This window comes from Solanum lycopersicum, chromosome 3, assembly GCF_036512215.1.
Source record: "Solanum lycopersicum chromosome 3, SLM_r2.1".
NCBI classification, from domain to species: Eukaryota; Viridiplantae; Streptophyta; class Magnoliopsida; order Solanales; family Solanaceae; genus Solanum; species Solanum lycopersicum.
In genome coordinates, this window is record NC_090802.1 from 66,621,731 (window position 1) to 66,642,556 (window position 20,826).

Genomic DNA, 20,826 nt, shown 5'->3' on the forward strand with positions numbered 1-20,826 from the left:
ATCTTTTGAATTATCCGGTGAAAATGATACATGTTTAGAGGTTCATTTGTGGATGTCATAAAAAAATAATGTTGATGATGAAGTTGAAAATAACACATTACTTTTGCAATTAGTGACGCGTAAGAAAACACTCATCGTAACCTTGAAATCAGGAGTTAGGTCATAAATTGAGGTCGAGAGTCGCGTTTCTTAATGGAAGTGGAATATCAAGTTAAAATTGAATCTAAGTCTGAATTATGAGCCTCAATTTGGGTTTAAATTGAGAGTAGTGTCTTGAATCAATATTATTTTTGACGTTGTTTCTGAATCGAATTTCAAGGTTAGGATCCAAGCTGAGATCCGCAATCTAATCTCGACTATCCATAGAGGATTTAATGTCTCGAATCAAATATAGTAGTGTATTTTAGGTCTTTAAATTGAATCTTAGTGGGGATCGAAAGCTGAGTCTTGGATTAAAGTAGGGTCAAGCTATGTTGGGTTAAAATTTAAATTTCGAGTTTTACTTAAGATTTTATTTTATTTTATTTTATTTTTTGGGTGGAAAGCAAGTTAACTAAAAATGAAAAATGGAGTATTTCTCATTTTTTATGTGAACTCATTGTTTTTACTCGTATTTTATGCATGATCGTAAATTAAAATTTTACCTATTTAATAAATTACTCATAACTTATTAATAAAATATAGGTGAATTATGATTCATCGTACTAACATCAGTTCAAATATACTATTAACTTGTTTGAGATTTAACTTTTATTATGATGTTATATGAAATTTATTTTTATTTATTTTAGATAAACTTTATCAATAATTAAATTTTTATCAATAAATTATTGAATAAGCGAATCAAGAAACTAGGAAATGTGACTCGGAGAATAAAGTGCTAGGCCTATCCCATCCCATTCCATTGAAGTCATTAAGTTGTGATAGAATTAAATTTAAAACATAAAAATAAAATTTGAATAACTCATGTATTTGTATTAATAACAAAAATTCATTTTTTTATATTAACATATATTAGTTGTTAATGGGGTTAAAATAATATTGACACAACTTTAAATGTACATTTTTTTAATCGTGTGTGAATTTAATAGTAAAACACTATCCATCAACATTCTCCAAATTAAAATCAAATTCATATGGTAATTTACAATTTATCAAGCGTTTTCCTATAATGAATGAACATATTTGGAAATAATTTCTTTAAGTTTTGCGACCTCCATCTTTTGTTCTGCCTTTAATTAGTTGTACATTTTTAAATTTATACACATATTAAAAAAATTATTATTAAAATAATGAATTTATCATTTTTTTCATATTAATTATGAAGTGAATAAATTTAAAATTTTAAGAAATGCTACCAAATAATTAATTAAAGATATAATAATATTTAAAAATATTTTATTATTATTTTAAATTATCAAAATTAGACAAATAATTAGAATCACAAAATAAAAAAAAGGTGAATCAGTAATTAAAAACAAACTGAGTAAGGTAGAAATCAAAATAATATATATACGCTAATTTTCATACACAAATAATGAAAATTAAATTGAATTTTATTCTTTAAAAAAAAAAAGAAGTAATCGAACCGAACCTATAAGAAGTCCGACTCGGCGGCAACTTCCCCGTCTTACTAAACAGTAAGAAGAGCAAAGCAGCTAGGGTTTTTGCAATTACAGGCACTCTCGGCCTTCCGTTACTCTCCTCAGTATTCAGTTTCGACTAAATTCACAAGCTACCTACGCCTCTGGTATTTGTCAAGGTTTTGTTAGGGTTTCTTCTTTTTCCTCCCTCTAGGGTTTAGACGAAAACTTGCGGAACCACAGGTAAAAAAAATATAGGGTGTAGTTGGAAATAATCTCGTATTCATTTGCAGGTATCTTCGTAGTTAGAGAAAGAATAGGAACCAATGGATTATGTAGCTGAGCAAAATTTCTCAGAAGAGCAGGAACGAAACGATGGTAGTGCAGGACATGAATTAAAGCATTCACTCGATGATTCTTCTGCAGGGTTAGTTTGTAGTTTGTAGTTAGTAGTTTATAGCTTATAGTTTGGGTCTTTAGGTTTTAGATAATGGCAAATCCCCATTCCTGCATGAGGCCATGCCGAAATTATTGTAACTGCTGGTTTTGCTTGTTCATAGAAAGCTTTTCGTCGGAGGCATTGCTTGGGAGACCAGAGAAGGTACTCATGCTGTTAATTTTCCATACTACTTATTTGCCGTTTTAATGTCCCTTTCACCTGTTTTAGCCTAGTCTGTTTATACTTGGTGTGTACAAGTATTTTAGCTTTTCGTTTATATATGAATCAATGATAATTTTGAAGACAAATATTAGTTGATTTCCTAGTATAGCGGTATAGCAGTCCTGCTTGTTCATTTTAGAATTTGGTTCTGATGTAGTGGAAATTTTGAAACCTTACTTAATATGAGCTTGTGATAGGAAAATTTCCATTTTGCATGGAAATTAGTATTTTAATTACAAACAACAACATGCCCTGTGAAATCCATGCGAAGGCAGACTGTACACAAACCTTATATAAGTTGTTTCCAATGGACCTTCATCTTAGGCGCAACAAATGAAAGTAGTTATGAAAAGAAAAAAATGATATTGAAGATAACATAACAATCATTAAGAAAAACAGTGCAGATCATTCAAGAAAGGAACATTAACAACAACAAAATGGCACGATAATTGATACACAAACAGTGATAGATATGAAAATCAAGGAACTACAGTAATAAGGCCAACATGACGAATACCAACAAGCCTAAATCTGTTGAAAAGCAAGACAACACTCTACTACCAACTAAGTACTAACCTTGTATCCTAATTATCCACCTCCACACCCTCCTATCTACACATGTCCAAACTATCTCAGCGTCACTTCCCTTATCTTGTCCACCACGATGCCACTCCCACAACATCCTCATTTCCCCAACTTGCTTTTTTTGAACACTAGAGTTTTTGAATGGTCAACACTCCCTCATACAACAAAGTTGACTAGCCACCACTCTGTAAAATTTACTTTAAGTTTATGTGGTATATTTTTATCACAGAAGACTTCAGAGGCAAACTTCATTCATCCACGCTGCACCAATACGATGTTTGACTCAACGTCGATTTCCCTCCTTCCTTGGATTAAAGATCTAAGATATTTAATATATAAAATTTTGGGTCTTCGTTTCATAATTTTATTTCTTGAGCATTTTCTTGCCCAACGAATATGAAATGTTGGACTTTTTGGAATCTTATAACTCATAACCATCTCTGCTTACTGATTTGTTCACAATGACGTCATGCTCACACATTAGCTCCATCACTAGGGTTAGTTCCATGGTTTGTTGAATTTGGTTTGCGTTGGTTCCTTTTTTCAAAAAAGGAGTAAAAAAATGTGTTGTGGCTCTTCTCCAAGAGAAATTTCTTTCTGAATGCATGACACAAACTGGAATTCTATGGAGGAAGAGTCCCCCTTACGTTGATGGTCTTCTTTTTTCAGCATATATCAACCGTAATGGAAGTTATAGGATCACTACACATGGGTGGGGGCTGTAAAAGTGATGCAGGAAAAGTGTGAATGAAGTTTGATCTTGTGGTGTGTTCTTGAGTACCTCTGCAGGATAGACATCTGAAACAACATACCCATTGTAATTTAGAAGTTGGGTCTGGGTGGCGTGAACCCAGACCTTACCCTCCTTGTGAAAGTAGAGATGTTGTTTCCAAAAGACCCTCGGTTCAAGTAAAGCAATTCCAAGTAGGTTTCACAAGGAAATACAGATAGAACTCAATAGAGAAGTGAAAACACTGCATCCTTTGAGTCATGCTTCTTTGACATGAAAATTCTGCTTTGTTTTAGCTTTCTTGTAACTATTTGCGAGTTCATTATCTCCTTCCTTATTGGCCTTTTTTTTTCTGTTTTGGGTGAATCTTTGTAATTTTAAACAGACAAACAGTTTTATTGTTGTATAAATGCACTTCCAACTGGTGTATGTTAGTTAATGCATGTGCCCCTGTTCGTCTATACTTTGTACTCTTATATCCTATTCTCAGCCCTATGCTTAATTTGTACATGTTATTTTTGCAGAATCTTTTAGGAAGTATTTCAGCAGGTTTGGAGAGATAACAGATTGTGTAATAATGATGGATAAGGTCTCTGGAAGGCCACGGGGATTCGGCTTTGTAACATTTGCGGACCCAGAAGCTGCAAATAAGGTTTTAGAGGAAGAGCACATCATAGACGGTAGAACGGTAGGATTTATGTGTGGGAGTATCTTGTACTATCATGTTTTATCTGGTTTATTATCCTCCTTTATGGAAGTTAATGTGTTCAGTAAGTGTAATGCAATTTGTGTATCAGGTGGAAGTGAAGAGGACAGTACCTAAGGAGGACATGCAAGTTAAAGGATCTCCGAAAACAAAGAAAATTTTTGTTGGCGGTCTTCCATTAACTTTAACTGAAGGTATTATTAAAGAAGAGTTCTTATTGTCTACGATCTAAAAGAGATTTTTAATCCAGCGATTCATTGTAGATGAGTTGAAGGAATATTTTTCTTCTTATGGCCATGTTCTGGAGCAACAAATCATGCTGGACCGTGAGAGTGGTCGATCCCGAGGCTTTGGTTTTATTACTTTTGATAGTGAAAATGCCGTTGAAGAAGTTCTAAACAATGGCCGTATGCATGAAATCCATGGCAAACAAGTAAGTTATGCGGACTCTGCTAATCATGATTGTGTTTCTCTCTCTGGTGCGTATGTTAAATGAAATGTATACAGCTCTGACATTTTGATATTTTCAGGTTGAAATTAAGAGGGCTGAGCCAAAAAGAGCTGGTGCTGAAAATGCAATTGAGAGCAGGCAGCATCGTGGTGGCAGTGGTTCAAGATCGTATAATAACTTTGGTGGGTCTGAAGGAGCGTATGGTGGTGGATACAGTAGAGGTTATGGTGGATATGGAGGCTATGGCGGCGGCGCTGGTTATGGCGGTGGCGGCGCTGGTGCTGGCTATGGGGGTTATGGAAACATTGGAGGAAGTTATGGCGGAGGCGGTGCAGGATATTTCTCTGGATATGGTGGATATGGTTATGGATTTGGGTTTAGTGGAGCTATGTATGGGGCAGCTGGATACGGAGCCACTAGCTATGGTGCTCCTGGAAGCTATGGTGGTGCTGCTGGGTATGGTAGCGGTAGAGGATACACAAGCAGTGATGATGGTAGCTGGTATGGTGGGGCTAGAAGTTCTGCATCTTTTAATGCTAAAGGGTATGAAAGCGGGGGTAGCACTGGAGGTGCTAGAGCATACGGTAATGGTGGTGCTGCAGGTGGAAGGTTTCATCCTTACAGGAATTGAGACCTTCCTGACGAGTCTAATGTTGCAATTGTTTTGACCACTCTTGGTTGGCTCAAGCTAGACGTAAAATCTTTGCTGCTGAGTTTGTTTTCTCTGTGGTTGATGATTCAGTTAGATGTAACCTGCTTATTTTTCGAGTAAACCATCTGTAGATTGTATTTAGCATACTGATCTGCGAGAACTGCAACCACCGAGTCTTTTGGCTTAAGTTATTTTACCCTTTCTGTTAAGGTAAGGGAAGGAGTTATTGCTCTGAAATTTGGATGATACGGTTGCTTTTACCTACAGGGACAATTGATAGTTGGTAAATTAGATATGTACCATAGATTCCGAATATTATTTGAAATTTATGAGGTTGATGTTGAAGATTTAAGTAGTGCTTGGTTAATATTTTTTGCACAAAAGATAATAAAGCCCTTTTCTCATGTCTGGTGCATTTTTATCAACTTGAAATTAAAGATGAAGTTGGGAAACAAATATGGAGTAGTTTTTAAAAATTTGAAATTCTACTTCAAGTTAGAATTAAAAATTTTCCTTGTTCATGAATTTTAAACAACGTGAAAAATAATTTGGGTATAGTCTGTTTTTAAGTTGTGTAGAGCTTTACAAGTTTGTTTGGTAGTTGATTAATTTTATGATGATGGTTGAAATAAAAATTATTTAATAATGAAATTCCCAATTTAGTGAGGGTTAGCAAAATGACAAAAGTGTGTCGCTAATAATAGAAGGCAGTAGCAGAATAGGAAAAGGCATTAATGGGTTAAACCCAATTGCAGTTTGAACATCCTCCTATCCACTTGCACTGTTCAGGCATGGCAATGTGCTCAACATTTTGTCCCCGGTTATCCTTTCACCTGAATTGCAAAAAATCCTTATCACTTTTCCCAGTTAAGCATCGCTTCTTTGTTACAATCAAGGCCTTCTCTTCTCAAACTTCTGCTCCCAAAGGTACATTTCTCCTTTTCCTCCAATTTTCACTCTTCTCCATTTGCACACCATTATTTGGGCTATCCGCTATACTACCTGCTACTGCTGGCTCTAATGTGATTCTAGTAGACGTAGAAAAGGGAAGAGGATGACTTTTTGTTACTTCGCTTTTTTTAATGTTTTTGGTGGTTCTGTAGTTTGGACTTATCAATTTAGATAGTAATGATCTATTTTGTTAAGCATACTGAATTCTTATCTTAAACAAAGGCCTCTTTCTGTAGCTGGAAAATTGGTAAAGTCTTTAGGACTTGCTGATATCTAAAGCAGTGATATTGAAAAGTTGAACGGCAAATATGTCAGGATAACATGATGATGAGCTCTTTAAGTTGATTTATCCAAGCTGCATGATATTGAATCTATTTTGCTAACCGTTAAATTTTAGCAATTTTTACACTACTGTAATGTATGTTTTAGCACCATCAGCTAGCAACAATAGAAAATTGACTAGGCATTTCTCTTTGATCCACCCATCCGAAAGCAAGAAGAAAATATTCTGGCAGTATGACATCACGTAAAAATCAAAATAGGATGAAATTATTGATAATCAAAAGCCTGATATCCTCTTTTAAGGTGTCATTTTGCATTGAGTTATAGATACCTCCTTCGGATGCTATTTTACAACGGACAGAAATATTTGGTGTTTATTTTGTCTGATGAAATTTGTGTTCTCTGCAGCTGATGATCTTCCAGCAAGTATTGGCTTTTTAGGTCTTGGAATTATGGGCAACCCAATGGCTCAAAATCTCATAAAAGCAGGGCATGTTCCAATTTTTACTTTGATAGACTAATTTGATGGATTTCAGTGAGCTTTCACTTTGTGAACTTCATAACTCACTGGCACAGTGTGTAGTTAACTTCATACTCGTCATTGTTATTGTTCTTTGTTAACCAACTGAATTATGAGTACTCTAAACTGTTCATCTTATGAAAGTACACATTGTTAATTCCAATGATGTGCAGTCTGACAAAGTGCTCTTGTTGAAGCAATGAGACATTATTTTTATACTTCAACACCTCTTTTTCTGAATAATCGAATTTCAATCTCTTACAATTTTATTGTGTTTGTTCTCATGCTGCAGATGTGATGTGACAGTTTGGAATAGGACCAAGAGCAAATGTGAACCCCTTATCTCCTTGGGTGCAAAGTAAGTATATGCCAATTTGGTTTATGCTGCAGACTTAAGTTTGTTTATGTTGGCATCCAGGAAATGTTGGTTTAAACTTATAAGATAACCCAACAGTGAAGTACCCAATGATAATCTATGCTAATCATTAACATCAAAAAAACAAAAGATCCATGCAAATGCTTGTATGAAATCACTTAAAAGTTTTCTTGACTGTTATTACTGCTTGTACTTGAGGATAATTTGCATTTCAAAGTAAGTTGAGGTTCTTTTCTGCAGATACAAGTCCTCCCCTGAGGAGGTTGCAGCATCTTGTGATGTCACATTTGCCATGCTTGCGGACCCTGAGAGTGCAGTGAGTTTAAAGTTTATTTAAGTGCATTTCTCATCTTTCTGTATATTGACATGTCTAGTAAGCTGTAATCATATAGAAAGTATTACCTTATTTTTTCAGGCGGATGTTGCTTGTGGAAAATATGGAGCTGCTAAAGGAATGGGTCCAGGAAAAGGGTATGGTTGACATTCTCTCCTCCAAAAATTTTGAAGGTTTGAACTTCACAATTGTTCTTTTTGGTACTGAGTGACAGGTAAAGAATTCTAGTTAGTTTACTGTTAGTTATGTGATTGATTTTGAAAGAGATTCTAGTCAAGAAGTGCAGCAAAATGCTTTGTTAGTTTTTTTTTAATTTGAAAATGATTTTTTTTCTTCCTGCTGCTTATTGTGTTAGATGTCTGTCTTAGTTATATCTGGAAACATGAGGTTTATGATTGTTCATGATGCAAGAAATTGGAATGGAAAGAAATCCAAAGTTGCCGACCTTTAGGAGGAACTAATTATAAGTTACACCTTCATGGCAGATTTTAAGTCAAATTTTTGTATAGTCTGAATTTTTTGGTACTGCAAATATTATTTCAGTTTCAACAAACTGTCATATGTAAAACTGGTGAGTACATCATTCTTGTTATTTGTTAGAGCAGCGTTTTCTGAATGCAAGTTTCTTTGGTTGCTTTTTTATGGCTCTTTCATACTGCTCTCTGAAATTTATTTTTGCCTTTTTACTCTGTTTGGGTAAATGCAGTTATGTAGATGTCTCAACAGTTGATGGGGAAACATCTAAACTGATCTGTGAACATATTAGAGCTACTGGAGCTCATTTTTTGGAGGTGAAAAGTTCCCTCTCTGTCATGAATTCTTCATATGAAAGCTTTACTTCAGTTTTTCCCACCTTTTCCCCAGACCAAAGAAAACCAGACAATAGTAAAATATTGTCTTGTGTGCGTTACCATGTTGAATGATGTTCCATTTTCTCGAACAGGCTCCAGTATCAGGGTCCAAGAAGCCAGCAGAAGATGGACAGCTAATATTTCTCACTGCAGGTGAAGCTTTTCCCTTCAATATATTTGAGTCATTGACAATGAAACGTGCATTGGTTAGATACTGTTACAAGTTTTTAATATAATAAACTTTGCTTGTCCTTACGCTTTTAAGTTCATTGTTATCCGATGACGATATATGGTCCATATCTAATTGCCGAAAAGACTTCACTTTCTGTTTGTCTTGAAGAAGGAAGTGTAAATGAGACAGCTCAGTGATTACTAGAAAAATGAGGCAGTTCTCTCTACAAGCTAATCTCTCATATCCAAAACCACCCTCTGATCATATAACAAATATGATACTAAGACAAAAGAAAAAGATCTCAATTAGGGAAACTCTCATTAAGTTGGAAAACAGAATTAACGCAGAAAAGATATATAAGGGTGAAATATCAAACATCTGCATGTCGCATACGTAGAGCAATTGGTCATCAGAGGGATGAACTTTGGGTAGCATATAAACCTATCTGTGGTGTTAACTGTATTTTGATTTGTGATTTCAACTGGAAGACAACACACCATAACATTATGTAAATCGATAGGGTAATATATTTCCAAGGGATGGGGGTAAACTGTGAGTTGTGTATAAACCTATAGGTGTCATACTTAAATTGTGATTCATAAGGCTAAACATAGATGCAACACCTAACTCTATCTCTCCCTTCAATCATCACCCAGAGAAGGTGTGCCCTGTATTGGGGACTGGATTTTTAAATTAGTTGACATTTTATGAAATGTACTAGTTTTAGAAAGAAAAAAAAAGACGGGCTTGTTACTGTTAACTTAGAAGCATGAGGGCTGGTGTCTTACAAATTTAGGAAATTGGCAGTCACTCTTTCATTTATAATTAGTTTGTATTGCTCGAACTTTGTTCATAAGAAAACCTATTTTTGACAAGCAATTGACTTTTAATTTGTCCACATGATACTTTTACCTATGAAATGTATCCACAGATAATGCATGTATATCTCTAATTTTGACAAAAGCTGTTCAGTCAATTTCTTGTGACCATCAAAGAAAAAAGAATTTAATTAAAACAACGGATGCAAACTATTCAGGTGACAGCGTGCTGTATGATAAAGCTGCTCCTCTATTGGATATCATGGGGAAGGTCTCATTCTGCCTCTTCACTGAGTGTGATGCAACCCTTTCCACCTTCTAATATTTTGCCCTTTATCTCAGTCAAGATTTTACCTTGGTGAAGTTGGTAATGGAGCTGCAATGAAACTTGTCGTCAATATGGTTATGGGAAGGTGCTGATTTTATTCCATTTTCGTCTCTTCAGAGTTTTGTTCTATCAACTAAAAACTAACGTCATCCTTCCTTTCACTAAAATAATTTGCAGTATGATGGCCTCATTTGCTGAAGGATTAGTTCTCAGTGAGAAAGTCGGGCTTGATCCAAGTGTATTAGTGGAGGTATTTCCTGATAAACAAGTAGCTTATTTTTTAGGTTGGTCCCTTGTGAATATGCTTCTTGTATCACTTTATCTTCTTAAATATTTATAAATTATCATGCACAATTTTATGTTCTTTGCCTAGTCACAAATAACTCGTCTAATGAAGAGAACAATATAACTATTTTCTTGAGGAGGTAAGCAACTAATATAAACCAGAAGCATGTCTGTGCTCTTTAGGGTTTCTGAACTGGATTTCTGTAGATTAATTAATGTTGATAGCATCCCAAAAACTTCTTCTAGGATTTCTAAGGAAGAATCTAATTCCACGTCATTTGAAGTTGTTGATGATTTACCGTTACTCGGATACGATTTGGCCAGCAGTAAATACAAAAAGGAAAACAAATGGGAAAGCCTATTCCATGACAAATTCTATTTGCGTATGGAGAAGTTATAGAGATGGCTACTTAGTGAAAAGTCTGCACTGACTTAAAAATATCTCCTGGAGTTTCGGGACAATGCATGGTGTGAAAAAGATGTAAAATAGATAACTGTGCCCGAGGAAAAATAAATGAGAAAAACGCATAAGATGAATCCTTAATTGATTTTCATCTTCATTTGAGTATGCAGGGTGAAGATTTGCTGCTTTTCTTTTTGCCTCTATATGCTAGGAGATCTTCATCCTCTTTTCAAAGGATTTCCTACTATAATATTTCTCACAGGGGGCATTGAAACTGGAAATATGTCTTATATCTGTCGCTAATTTTTGCTCCATGGTCTAACACAGGTGATCTCACAGGGTGCTATTAGTGCTCCAATGTATGCCGTTAAAGGTCCTTCAATGGTTAAATCTTCGTATCCAACAGCGTTTCCTCTGAAGCATCAGCAAAAGGTTTTCTTAACCCTTCGAGGACTGCCTAGTGTATGCAAACTAAATTGTCTTCTAACCGAAAAAATATGCTTGTCTCAGGACCTTCGTCTAGCTCTGGGTTTAGCGGAATCTGTTTCACAACCTATTCCAATTGCTGCAGCAACTAATGAACTCTACAAGGTTGCGAAATCTCATGGACTTAGTGACCAGGACTTCTCTGCAGTAATTGAAGCATTGAAAGTGAAATTGCAACAGTAAACACAAAAGCAGTCTTTGCCTGGTAAGCTTGTGTGCATTATGCTATATATCCACCGTGATATGTTAAATCTGTTAGGTTCAAAACTAATGTTTTCATTGTTAACCCATTTTTAAGGGTTTCACATGTATACCTCCTTTCACATTTTTTTCAAAATCTCTCTGGTATTTGTTGAAACAACGTTAATGATCTTTAATTTGGTTTGGTAAGCAAAGCCTTACGAGGAGACAACGTAGTCATTTCCTATCGACTAACTTGGACTTTTAACATAATTACTATAATTATTATTGTTGTTGTTGTTGTTTATTATATTGTCATCGTATATGTGCTTATTTTATTTTTATTATTATTGGCAAAATTGCTTAAAAAGATCGTTGAGAGGCTGATTGTTTAAGCACTTGTATGATATCATAACTGGTATAGTCTCCAACGCCTTGTCCCATTACCGGCATCGCATCCCCAAAAGGGTAAAGAATAAAGAAAGGAGTTGGTGAAGTATGTTTGTCTGGTCGGAGATATCAGGTACCTCGTTCAATTAATGAAGATATGTCAAAGCTGATCCAAGCATCATGATTATAAAAAATTATAATAATAATAATAAAGAAACAGGAGGGATCTACTTAGCTTAAAAAATTAAAACTTGGACGGTTTCAGTAGATCCGTCAAAGCCTAAATTTGCTCTCCGACATTTGTCCACGTTAACCACTCTTTTCTTTTCGATTTTTGGGAACTTGGTCAGATGTTATCTTTCAATATCTCTGAAGTGGATTAATAAATTTGTAACTTAAACCTAATCTAATTAAAATCACACTTTCTTAAGATGACAGATATTTAGAAAATCCATGAAACAAAGAGAGTATTCGGTAGGAAAGAAAATATTTTTCAAAAAAATTAATGAGTTCTTTTAATTTATATTTTATATGATAGATAAGAAAAAAAATCCTAAAAGTATTTATAAATAATTTAGAGAGATACTATAAGAGAGGTGCTTGGTAAGGGTCGGGGTGTTGGGTGGTGGGGATGGAAGCTTACGAGGGAAGGGTGAAAATGAGATATATTGACTAACAAACATACAAAAATTGGAAAACACTTGAGATGATTGAGGTGATGGAAGCTACGAGGGTAAGGGTAAAAATGAGGTATGTTGACTAACGAACATATAAAAAAATGAGGTTATATTGACTAACAAACATACAAAAATTGAAAAACACTTGAGATGGTTGAGGTGATGGAAGCTACGAGGGTAAGGAGGTATATTGACTAACGAACGTATAAAAAAATTGGAAAAAAAAAATAATACTTGATTGGAGAAATCAGGAATATGAACCCCCCTTTCCCCTTTTAAAGATCTTATTGCCAGATAGAAAGTAATTATTTTACAGCTAAAAGATCAAATCAACTTTGATATATGAATTTTCATTTGAAATGAAATGGTGGGTCTGAGTATTTAATTTCAAATGTACTACTGCAAAGATAAGGAGTAATAAAACCAGAAGAATAGTGAGATCTGAAGGACAAAGAAAGCTATCTTTTTAACTAGTAAAAAGAGCATTGTTGTAAGATCTATTTTCATACAAATGAATGAATGGTCCTTTTTTTCAAAAATATAGACCATGTCCTTTAAAATACATAGCACTAGTTTTCTTTGGTAGGTATGACTTTGGAATTTCACAATGTGAAGCACATTGAAATGTTTAGAGTATACTATTAAATTTTATCAAGTGAAAACATTGCATAATTTATCTATTCTTTAGTATAAAAAGAGTAATATTTGAAGTTAAGTTCAAAAGAGTTTGAAAATTGAAATGTATAAGACATCTTTATTCACATATTTTTGTGTATAAGAACACGTAAAGGGTATTATAAATGTATTCGATAACTTTATTCTAGTTTTTTTCTTCATCTTACTCCATGTTGATGCTTAGATTCCTTTTCCAGCTGATCTCTCTTTCTGATTCTAGTCCAAAACAATACTCTATCCTCGTATATCTTACTTCTTTGTTTCGGTTTGTTTATTTAATTTTAATTTAATACAAAATTTAAGAAAATAATTTTTTTTTTAATTTACAGTACTAGCATATATCAAAATGCCATTTAATATTGTGATTTTAAATGTGTCATATAGAAAATCAAAATTTAAAATGTTATCAAAATATGAAATTAACATTATTTCTTAAACGAACTAAAACGAAAAGTATAACAAAATGGAAAATAGAAATTAACAGATTTCAAACTACTTTCTAGCTATATAGACAAATACTCAATTACGTACCTATTATTATTGTAATTTGACGTATTTCCTTTATTAAACCTCTATCTAATAAACCTTTTTGCCTTTTCATATCCAAATTATTCCTTTAATCTTTCATTACTACTAAAATGTAATAGTAGTAATTACTTAAAACATTCAACTTTTAATAATTATGAAGGTCAAATTAACTTTATTTGACCGAGTTGAATCATCAATGTGAGTATATTAGTAATACGGTACTGTTTTTGTTGTTGATTAATTATTAATTAAGAAAGTTGAGATTATGTAGACAATGTCAATTTACAGTACATAATTGAAAGGCTAAATGCATCATTAATTCAAAAATGGGACCCAACTAAACAATTTCGCAATTGCAGGAGGCCACGTTGATAATTACTTATACATCGTCTAGTACTTCTTTCACGCTCTTTCACTGCGTGTCAGGCACTTTGCCAATTTCAAAATCATTGCCCCCAGGATAACGCTTTCGGTTCTCGTGCGTTTGATATTTAAAAATTATACGAAAAATATTACTATTAATTCTTCACTCGACAATCATATTAAATGAGTTAACAAGAAAAAAAGATAAATATTAAGAAGAAATTTGTTGAATTCAGTTACTGATTATTCAAAATTTGAGAATTGAGATAGGATTAATTGAATCTATAAAAAAAAACATATTACTATTAATTCTTCACTCGACAATCATATTAAGATGATGAGTAATTGTAAATCTATGATATTTTTATTATATTTAATGGGTGTTCATGTATATAATGAAGATTACGATATAAGATTTTAATTATTTAATATGAAAAAAAAAAGTCACTAGCGTATGATATTACACCTCTAAAATATTCTTAAATTTTTATGTGCTTTCTTTCTATTGTAATCTAAATAAGCTAGAATAGGGAACCTCTAAGATTTAGTTATGCTCACAATCACATGAATAAAGAAAATTTTCTACAATTAATATATTAATTAATGAAGAGTGACTTAGATTTTCTTCAAATTTGTACTTATACTTTTCACATCAATAATTCGTCTTAATTTGCAAAGTAAATTTCAAATTTTCAACAAAATACTCTACTTTTAATTAATTGTCCATTTTAATAAAATAAAAAAAGATTTTTTTTTATCTATTATATACTCTTACTCTCTACTTTTAATTAATTATCCATTTTGATAAAATAAAAAAAAGATTTTTTATCTATTATATACTCTTAATTAATTACTTTGAAAAAGATAGACCTTCTTGAAAATCTTAAGTTTTTAATTTATCCACTTCATAATTAATAGAAATAGAATGATAAATTCATTATGTTAATAATTATTTTTTAATAAATATATTGATTCAAAAATAAATAAATATTTAAAAATTCTCATTAAATAGGTAAGTAATTTCAAAATTATTACTATAAAAACTCTTTAATACATATTTCTCGCTCCATTCACTTTAACATATTAAAAGAATATATATTAATTACTCAAAATAATTTCCCAATTGCAGGAATAAGATTTCAGACATGTGCTAATCAATATGAATGTCACAATAAGATATATTTTCGTAATTACTATTTACTTTACTCCAAAATAAATATAACATTAGCAAAAATAATCTGCCAGATTTCTATATTTTTTAACTATATTTTTATACTTCATCTTCTTAATAATGTTAAAACTTTTCAAAAATATCTATTGAATATAAATAATATAAAGATGTATGTATTAATATTTATTAATTTTTTGATAAATTTGATTTTTATTAAGGTGATGTTTATTTTGAACGGAAATAGAACATACTGGTTTTATTGTGGAGTTGAAAATTCCACCAAAAAGATGTGCTTTTGATTAGTACGTGTAGCTAACGCGTCGTGAATGCGACTGGGATTTGTTTTGGTTTTCATAGGCTTACAAATTCATCACTGTTCCTTCAGTCTTTTCCTTCCTCACGGTACCCCATTGGAGAAACAGGCCATTCTCTCTCATTCTCTCTCTATTTTCTCTCTCTAGAGAAACTCCATTGCGACAAGTATATCCATCGTTAAAAGTTGTTTCTAGGGTTTTTGAAATTCGTCCCTGTAGCAGCACAACGAAAAAGGGGGTCCTATTTTCATCATCAAAGAATTACCCACTTTTTTCTTCTTCGAAAAATGACGACTTCTGCTGTGAAGAACAACTTCTTGCCACCGGGATTGGTGTCAAATCTTCAGGAAGTTCTTCTTAACAGAAAGGGTGCTCAAAATGATAAAGATCAGCAATCGAAGCCGAAAGATGATGACCCATCAACTCAGTCGTCGTCTTCTGACTTGATTCCCGATGTTGCCGCTGATGACGCTGACAGTACTAAGCCAGTGGTATTGGTTACTAATGCTGATGGAATTGAATCTCCTGGTCTTACTTGTCTTGTTGATGCTCTTGTTCGTCAAGGTCTCTGTAATGTTAATGTCTGCGCTCCCCAATCGTGAGTTTCTCTACTTGTGTATGTTTTTTTTCCCACATTGTTTAAGTTTTGTTTATGATTTTAGTGTGGAAAATTTTGATATAATTTTATGTGTTTTCAACTGATATTCTGTTGAAGTTTGAATTTTGAACCCGCGTTACCAGTGTCTTTTAGTTTGAGCTACTATGCATACCCAAGATATTGAATGATTTTGGAGGTTTTTTGTTTTGAGGTTAAAGCATATCAGCTACTGTTGAGGCAAATCGTGGTGGGTCACTCTGTTTTATTCTATTGAAGTTTAGTGTAGTTAATTTTGAAGTTCTTTAGTATGTGTTCAACTGAGTCTTGTGTTGATGTTTGAATGTGGATCATTGAGTCTACTTTGCGAGTGCCTTCTGGTTAGAGCTAAAAAGCAACATATCGTGATTTTGAATGATCTTGAAGGTTCCATTTTTGTGATTAAATTTTATCTGTTATTGTAGAGATAAATCGGTGGCGGGCCATTCTTTGACACTTAAAGAAACCATTGCAGTTACTCCGACTGACATTCACGGTGCTACTGCTTATGAAGTATCTGGTACGAACATACAATTACTGTAGGGTTATTTTGATTCTTTTGTGTTGAAGATTAATTCTATCTTTTAGAACACTTTGTATGTTAAGAATTCTATACCATATTTTATCTTAACAGTGTTAATTCTTTGTGTATTTAATCTTCTTTCAGGGACTCCTGTAGATTGTGTGTCATTAGCCTTGTCTGGGGCACTCTTTTCCTGGTCAAAGCCAGTCCTGGTATTTTAGGCACCCTTTCTATAGTATATCATTTCTTTTTTAATAAATTGGATTTAGTATCGCTTACCTGCTGTGTCTGTCTGTTATTTCTTCCCCCATGTATGTTTAGGTAATAAGTGGAATCAACAGGGGTTCAAGTTGTGGCCATCAAATGTAAGTATTATAGTCTTTGTTAGTAACTCTAATTTAGTACGGATGTATTCCTGAAGCTCTTTAGTCACTAAGTTATTCAAACGGTTATTTAAGGCTTCTTGCATTCGTATATTTCTTGTTTTTGTCTCCTTGGGGATCTATGATTATGTTTATTACTCCATTGTACAGGTTTTACTCAGGTGTCGTAGCTGGTGCTAGGGAGGCATTGTTTAACAGTGTTCCATCTATATCGATATCACTTGACTGGTACTTACCTTTCTTTTTTGATCAAAAGAGGTCCTGTACTTTCTTAACTGATAGTTTGTTCCATAATCTACTTCAGGAGGAATGATGAAAGTCAAGAAAGTGATTTCAAGGACGCCGTGAGTGTTTGCTTACCATTGATAAATGCAGCCATCAGAGACATAGAAAAGGGAGCATTTCCTAAAAGTTGCTTGTTGCATATTGGAGTTCCGAAATCTCCTCTGACAAACAAGGTCTGTAAAATGATCCTCCATCTCACCTGCACCTCTTTTGAAAACAAAAAATGAATGAAATCCAGCCTTTTCAGATCTCCACACAGGAATCTTAAATTTGTGTAACTTGTGTTAGTTTTAATCAGGACTTCCTCTTATTTCTATTATTAATACAAAGCAGTGAAATTTGTTTTAGAGGGGACCTGTGGTGATTATTTAGGGGTAAACTACTGTATACTCCCCCTGTTTCAAAGAGGATGGCCTAGTTAGACTTAGAACGGAGTTTAAGAAAAGAAAGAAGACTTTTAAATCTTGTGGTTCTAAATTAAAGTTAAGTCAAATGTACCAAAATGCCCTTTAATCTGGTGGTCTTAAACATGCCACGTGGAAAGTTAAAGTTAAAGTGTTATCAAAAAAGGAAATGGGTCATTCTTTTTTAAACAAACTAAAAAGGAAATAGAGATATTTTTTTTGAACGGAGGGAGAAAGAAATGTCTACCTTGGAATTTTGTTGTCTGTTAATGAAGTGTGAATATATGACATAAAAGAAATAGTTTAAGTGTTATACAACACCTAATATGCCATGGGACAAGCCTAAAAAATACGGCTAAATGTATCACACCCGTGTCTTCCTATTGTGGGTTAGCGCTAAAACAGGCATTCATGCACCGACTCCAGTTTCCAGAAAGGGAAATGATTTCATAATCTTTCAAATTGGGAAGAATAAAGAAGAGAAACATTTGATATATGATATGGTCTACTGACCATTGCATTTCAGAGAGTTAATGACCTACTATTAATCATACCTTCTGCAATGGTTGCTGAAGCACATCTCATTTTTTCACCAGCCACCTATTGTTGAGATTTGAAACAACAGATATATCATTTTTGAAACCTCTACTTGACAGGGATTCAAATTGACCAAGCAAAGTCTCTGGAGCTCTAAGCTTTGCTGGCAAGCTAAATCATCCACCAGAAATCTTGCTGCTGGACGTTTTCTTCCAAATCAACAAAGCCTTGGGATGCAGCTCGCACAATTAGGTCGAGATGCTTCTGCAGCAGTGAGTAAAGGACACTGTATCCGGCATAACTGCTCTTTATATAATGTGTGTTGCCTATTAACTGTATAGTGGTCTAAACAAGTTCTTAATAGAGTGATCCTATGAATCTTTAGAGTAGAGTGTCTATGGACCTAACAAGTAATGTTCAAATTGCACATTGTTGTGTTACAGTTGTAGAAAATCATGAATTAAATTATCCCATGTTCTTCATCTAAAAGGAACTTGTAAAGCGTTGAAATTATCATGGATGAGTGTAGAAGTATCAACCAATCAATTATGTCTCTATCTGCTGTATTTAAAACCCCATTTAGCAGTACAATCTGTCGACCCAAAAAAGAAATAGAAAATCAAAACTTAGAACAGAAAGGAAAATAGTATAGGATTCCACTATTCGGTAACCAACTTCAAGTTTGCTGGGTAGTATTTTCAGATACTTCTTTATTCCTTGTCATATTAATTGAGACAATAACGAGCATAAATTGTTTGAGAAGTGTGGCATGTGTTTGGAAACTGAGTAGTGGCATATCCGTATTTCTTGTTGGTTGTCCCAGTCCTCATGTCTTTCCTCCTCCCTTGGACATCATCAAACCTCTGCCTTCTTATTTTTGCACAGGGTGCTGCTCGCAAATTAGTTACTCAGAGAAAGAACATAGAGGTTGTTGAATCTGTTGGTATTGCTGGGAAATCTGATCCGGACAGGAAAGTGAAGTACTTTAGATTGGAGGTATGAATGCTTTTTCCTTTTTTTGCTACGTTGTATTTAGTTGCTGTGCTCAATGAGTACAAAGGGTCAGTTGGATTTTTAATTGAAACTGCAAATTGTAACATTATAATCCCTCAATGGAAGTAATTTTAATTTCTCTGCTAATTCTTTTTTCTATATGGCAAGTGTTGATCATTTTGATGGTATAACATGCTTCTACAGTTCTGCTGTTGATCCTTGAAATGCTGCAAAATTGTGCTTTATAAGGCCAAATACAGACATCAGCATTCCTTCTGCGACCCTTCACATATCTGCCATTTGCTCTCCTTCCCCTACACTATCTTCTTTTAAACGTGGTACCAACTAGGTTTAATTTGTTTCTTACATGCCTTATTGGTTATTTGCACTGCAGTTGCTTGATAAGAAACAGGAAGAAGAAGACGAGGATTTAGATTTTAGAGCTCTCGAAAATGGATTTGTAAGTTCATTTCTGCTAATTCCTGATATGGTTTTCTATCTTCTACATGGCACTGTGGGTATTCTGTTCCAAACTGGAAAACTTTCTAGTCTGCTTAAAGGATGAGTACTCATAGTCAGAGAGTTCTGTGCTCGGAGTGTCATATTATTCTCTGCCATTGTAGAGGCACATGCAATATCGGAAATTATCTTTCATATTTTGGACCTTAGAACTATGAAAAGTCCATCATTGTGGGTCTTGACAAGTAGGTCTTTTTGTGCTTTTTCAGGTGGCAGTCACTCCAGTATCTCTTGTAATGCATGTGGAAACAGATGTTAATGCAGCTGCATCAAAGTGGATTTCTTCTGCATTAGAAGTGGAACAATGAAAAGATGAAGCTAATATTCAGTATTGTTTGTTGTACATCTTTAGATGACTTTGTTCAGGTCATATTGCAAAACTTACATGGGCCATAGTTGTGATGCCTCAATTATTTATTTGGTTTTTCAACCTTTTAATTTGTGTCCCGCGAAGCCAATGCTTCCACTGTTTACTTGAAAGGCCAGCATGTTGTAAAAGTGCCATACTTTTTTGCTTGGTACCACAAAATTTGTGTTTTAGGTTTGTTTTTATTGGGCAAATTTGTGCTGTTAGGCAGGATGGTGGAATCCTTGTAAACTGGAAATAGCTTGATCAAATATAGTGGAATGCTGTTGTCTGTTTTTAATGGAGTTCGATTCTCTTCTTTCTTAAGCTTTTTATTATTTCATATTTCATCAGTTGGGAGTTTGTGAAACCAGAAAAGGACTTGAATTTTCATGGGCTCAAAACATTGGTTAGATTTAAGATTAAGAGGCCATTGACTCGGGATTTATTTTTATCGAACTATTAGTATCAACTTCATACCATGCGTTCACTTTATAAGAGCAATATTTTTAGGTTACAATTCATAGGTGTATTATATATTTTTTTCATTAAGCAAGTCAATACATTTCAACAAATGAAAAGATAGTGTATACGAAGACTTTACTCCTATCTTAACAAGGTAAAGAAGTTATTTTCGAGTAGTCAAAAGGCAAAAACAATTCAAATCTGTACTAGGATTGTGGAAGGACTAAAATATCAAAGGTGCATATTCCATCATTATATTTTCTGA

General features: G+C 33.8%; 3 protein-coding genes across 5 annotated transcripts; all 3 read left to right on the forward strand.

The window, feature by feature from the left end:
• The first annotated feature begins 1,536 nt into the window (after nt 1-1,536).
• Nucleotides 1,537-5,720, forward strand: LOC101263390 (heterogeneous nuclear ribonucleoprotein 1-like). Of its 2 annotated transcripts, none has more exons than XM_010320195.4 (7): nt 1,537-1,762; nt 1,877-2,010; nt 2,144-2,184; nt 4,084-4,247; nt 4,357-4,459; nt 4,529-4,698; nt 4,796-5,720. In XM_010320195.4, the coding sequence occupies exons 2-7, from the start codon at nt 1,910-1,912 to the stop codon at nt 5,345-5,347; spliced, it is 1,131 nt and encodes a 376-aa protein (XP_010318497.1). In that variant the 5' UTR covers nt 1,537-1,762; nt 1,877-1,909; the 3' UTR covers nt 5,348-5,720. The 2 variants fall into 2 exon arrangements, with proteins under 2 accessions (XP_010318497.1, XP_004235586.1); XM_004235538.5 differs by having other exon boundaries at nt 1,537-1,750.
• Nucleotides 5,721-6,112: 392 nt separating this feature from the next.
• SSR2 (succinic semialdehyde reductase isoform2) lies at nt 6,113-11,661 on the forward strand. The gene is given in 12 exon segments (NM_001246907.2): nt 6,113-6,295; nt 7,010-7,091; nt 7,414-7,479; nt 7,738-7,813; nt 7,913-7,968; nt 8,538-8,622; nt 8,775-8,835; nt 9,891-9,943; nt 10,015-10,085; nt 10,178-10,250; nt 11,016-11,120; nt 11,199-11,661. Coding segments are annotated over 12 exon segments (1,023 nt in total). The 5' UTR covers nt 6,113-6,159; the 3' UTR covers nt 11,358-11,661.
• A 3,854-nt stretch (nt 11,662-15,515) lies between these two features.
• Nucleotides 15,516-20,397, forward strand: LOC101263094 (uncharacterized). 2 transcript variants are annotated; one of them, XM_004235537.5, is made up of 10 exons: nt 15,516-16,070; nt 16,532-16,626; nt 16,774-16,841; nt 16,951-16,994; nt 17,163-17,240; nt 17,317-17,470; nt 18,358-18,510; nt 19,124-19,234; nt 19,626-19,691; nt 19,960-20,397. In XM_004235537.5, exons 1-10 carry the CDS (start codon nt 15,760-15,762, stop codon nt 20,056-20,058), a joined length of 1,179 nt encoding a protein of 392 aa, XP_004235585.2. In that variant the 5' UTR covers nt 15,516-15,759; the 3' UTR covers nt 20,059-20,397. The 2 variants fall into 2 exon arrangements, 1 of the variants encoding a protein (XP_004235585.2); XR_011220196.1 differs by having other exon boundaries at nt 15,531-16,070; nt 19,436-19,691.
• The last annotated feature ends 429 nt before the right edge of the window (nt 20,398-20,826 follow it).